The sequence below is a fragment of the Myxine glutinosa genome, chromosome 7, assembly GCF_964187855.1.
Source record: "Myxine glutinosa chromosome 7, kmMyxGlut1.1, whole genome shotgun sequence".
Lineage (NCBI taxonomy): Eukaryota > Metazoa > Chordata > Myxini > Myxiniformes > Myxinidae > Myxine > Myxine glutinosa.
This window is the reverse complement of record NC_136267.1, coordinates 79,752,075-79,755,949: the sequence shown is the minus strand read 5'-3', so window position 1 is coordinate 79,755,949 and position 3,875 is coordinate 79,752,075. Positions and strand designations below refer to the sequence as shown.

Here is a 3,875-nt window from a genome sequence, read left to right as displayed (position 1 = left end):
GAGGGGTTTCCTTACTTCGTGGCCTTATTGGCCTCTCACCAGGTGAGTTCAGTCGGCCCAGTGGCCTAATCTCACAAAGAGTCCTTCGGCCCACTGAGCCCACAAGACGGCATGAATCTTCGGCTGCAACAGCCCGCAAAAGCACTTTGGCCTCCATGGCCCACAAAAATGCTTCGGCCCACATGGCACACAAAAATGATCCGGCCACATGGCCTACAAAATGCTCCGGTCACATGGCCCACAACCGAGCAGCAGCAGGCAACAATCCCTGCCTTGGACAGCAGGTGGCACAGTTCTACCGATGGTAAGCAAATGCAGTCTGGAGGCATTCTTGAGGGTGCAAGTGGGGGTGATGACCTCAGCCCAGGCAAAATGAAGAGTACCCTTAACCTTCCTTGCCTGACTTATCTTGGTACGACTTGTTTTAGTATGGTCTTCTTAAAAAGTCCTTTCACTTTTTAGCTGACAGGATGGTGTGCTTCTTAATCAATTGTTATCTGTGTGCTCATGACACACTGGTGGCTTCTCTGGCACTTGGAGAGGGCGACCGAACCTGGCCCTTGTTCACAACTTTCCCATCAACACGACTCGTACCAGGTGTCACACATGAATGGTGCGGAGGAGAGTTCATCGAACCTAACCTTTTACTTGAAGCTCTAACCAATGGCACAAACCCTGCCATTGCCACAATGATCCTAATGACCCATCTTTCCCAACCTGGCACACTGTTCCATTCTTTTAAACCTGGGCAAGGCCCTTATTTGTCTCTTTTTCTTCACTTGATGGTGCCAGGCATAACTCATTGGCTGGGGAGTGTGACTACAACTAGGCCTCTTTGCCTGCTTCCAATAGGTGGTAGGGGACACCCAGCGACCTCGGGGTTCACCTGAGCGCGCCTCTGGCGCTCCTAAATAAGGGGTGGCTCTCTAGCCCCCACACTGTGCTCTCCAAGCACTCTAACCGGGTGGCTCTCTAGCCCCCGCACTGTGCTCTCTTAGCACTCTAAACCCTACTGTCTGGTGTCCCCTCCCGACTCACCAACTTCCAATACCATGTCACACTCCCAGCCAGTACCACCATACCTTGGCTGCACCTACCCCTAGCAGTCCGCCTGCACAATGGAACAGCAGCCAGAATCCACGTCAAATCCACTAAGTCCCCCTAACCTACACTCACTTGGTTAGGAGACTCCTACCAACAGGGTACATTGTTCGCACTCACTCTCCTCATTCACACAATCACGCCATTCATCCCAAACACCTTCGTCATTCATTCCACAGTGCCACACACCCAGTCCACAACACCATCCAACACCTTCCACTTTTTGCAGGGGTGTTTAACGCCCTGTCTGTCATGTCCCCACTATTTCTCACTTTTTTTTTTTTTTTTTTTTAAATAGTCACGCACATCCACTTGTGCCACTCTTGTCTCTTCTGTCAGTCTCTCAATTTGCAATCTCTCTCGATATTATTTTCAGTCAAGAATTCCTTTTTTTTTTTTCTTTTCTTTCCAATCTGGCCTGCTTCTGTGGCTCATTGGAAAGGGAGTGAGGGAAGGAATCCCTCATTACCCCTTACATGGCCCCGCCGCCTTTCCGCCACGGCTCATAAGGGTCACGTCTCAATTGGGGTCGTGGTCCACCCCCTCCTTTTCTCCAGGGTTCGCGGAAGTCAGGTAGACCCCACTTGGGGGAGCGGCCTCCCCCTCTTCTCTTTAATTCCCTGAAGACAGGTAAATCCCATTTAGCTAGCCGAACCCCTCGTGTCCTCAGAGAGGTCCGATGACCAAGGGACACCTGGCGGTGTCGTTGCTGGGCCCCTCTTGTTCGAAAATGGGTCCAGGGAGTATGTGACGCATGCCAACGCCGCCTGCTACGCATCTGCGCTCTACCTCGAAGTTCCTGTGAAGCTGAGGGAGAAATTACAATCCCCTTTCTAAAGCCTGCTCCTGGTGGAATTTCTATTTCCCCTTGCACCTCGAACCTATTTCCTACGTCACCACTCATTCCATGCTCCGCACTCACACACGTTTCGGCCTTGACAGCACACCCCGGTGCTGTAAACTGGACTATGGGCTCACAGCATTCATCCACAGGCATTCCATCCACACATTCAGGTGTCACGCATACGTGCACCCCATCGGACAGAGTCTCTTGATTAACATCAAATCCAATTGCGAACTTAAGCTCATCGTCCGCACCATGTATGCAGATGCCCACGTACCTGCTTCGTTCCAAAGTCACATCGGTCCGGTCGCTCATCATTGGTTCGCCACACTCCTCTGGGCCTGTCAGCTTCACTTGCTGGACCTGCTCAAAATGTGTTTCATGAGTCAACAACCCCGTATACTCCCTCCATGTCTCCATCACCAGGGTTTGCTCCAATTGTTGTTTCATTCGACGAGTGATGCCAATCAAGTCCTGCACCACTAACATTCCTCCCTGTGATGACGTCACACATCCCACATTATTGTGCTGCCCTACTTCCTGGCTCCATTTTCTTTCCCAGTTGAGTCGTTCTTCCTCTCTGAGCCTTTTTAGTTGTTCGTTACCTTTCCGGAGTCTTTCCATCTCTGCGGACTCCAACCTTGTTTTCTCCTTTAATTGGTCAATTTCCGATTCATATTCCTCTTGTTTCTTATGCCACCGTCCCTCTTGTGCTTCATTCTCCAATCTCGTCGTTTCTCTCAATTGATTGATTTCCTTTTCCTGCTTCATTCGTTGTTCTTTCATTACACGTTCATCCATCTCATTCTTTGACCTTGCTTTGGCTTCTGCCTGTTCGATCTGCACAGTGTAGTTCCTTTTTAGTTGATCAATTTCAAATTCAAATTCTTTTTGTTTCGTATCCCATCGTCTCTTTTGTTCTTCATTCTCCAATCTCGTCGTTTCTCTCAATTGATTGATTTCCTTCTCCTGCTTCATTCGTTGTTCTTTCATTACCCTTTCATCCATGTCATTCTTTAACCTGGCTTTGGCTTCCATCTGTTCAATCTGCACAGTGTGGTTCCTTAACGTTTCCTTCTCCGTCCTCTCTCTTTCCTCACTTAACATCCTCAGCTTGTTTTGTAATTCCCTTTCTTTGTTTTGGTGTTTCTGTAACTCCATCTCATTTTTTAGTCTTGCTTTACCTTCTATCTGCTCAATCTGCCCAGTGTGTTTCCTTAACATTTCACTCTCCATCCTCTCTTTTTCCTCACTTATCTCCTCTACTCTTTCGCATGCTTCCTCTCTCCTTTTGTCCATCCTCTTCCCGTATTCCTTGCTACTTTCCATTTGACGTGCCAGTTCATTTCCTCTGTACTCTGATTCCCGAAACTGGCTTGATTTCTCAGACAATTCTCCCTTCAGTTGTTCCAATTCCAAATCGTGTTCCTCTCTTTCCTTTTTCAAGTTCTCCCGATCCCGGGAGTTTCTGCTTTGTTCTTTCTCTATTCTCTTGTTCAGTTTGCTCTTCTCTTGTTCCATGTATTCCTCCCCTCTTTTTATCTTCTGTTCTAGGCTTTCTCTTGTCTGATCACCGGATCTTACCTTTTCCTTCAGTTGTTCCAACTCATGGGTACTCCCCTCTACTTTCCTCTTTTCTCCCTGTAGTACCTGGACTTTTTCCACCAATTGATTCCCTATGCCTTCCAATTCGAGAATCCGTGCTCATTCCCATCTGGAATCTGTGTTGTCTCGCAATGCGCCGGCCAAGGCCATTTCCGTCCAGTGAATTCGTTCCTGTGCATCGACCAATTGTTGTGACTCCCTTTGCTCCTCATTTTCCTGAACCTCACTTGCCTGCTGTAGTGCCTCATGCAATTTCGTGTGTAACTCCCCAATATAATCCTCCTTACACTCCACCTGCTCCCAGGCATCCTCCAATCGTGCATGA

At 48.5% G+C, this 3,875-nt stretch overlaps 1 protein-coding gene across 1 annotated transcript; it reads right to left on the bottom strand.

Moving 5' to 3' along the window:
* Positions 1-865: 865 nt before the first annotated feature.
* On the bottom strand, positions 866-3,657 carry LOC144892958 (uncharacterized). The gene has a single exon (XM_078781906.1). The coding sequence runs from the start codon at positions 3,464-3,466 to the stop codon at positions 1,574-1,576; it is 1,893 nt and encodes a 630-aa protein (XP_078638032.1). The 5' UTR covers positions 3,467-3,657; the 3' UTR covers positions 866-1,573.
* Positions 3,658-3,875: the final 218 nt, after the last annotated feature.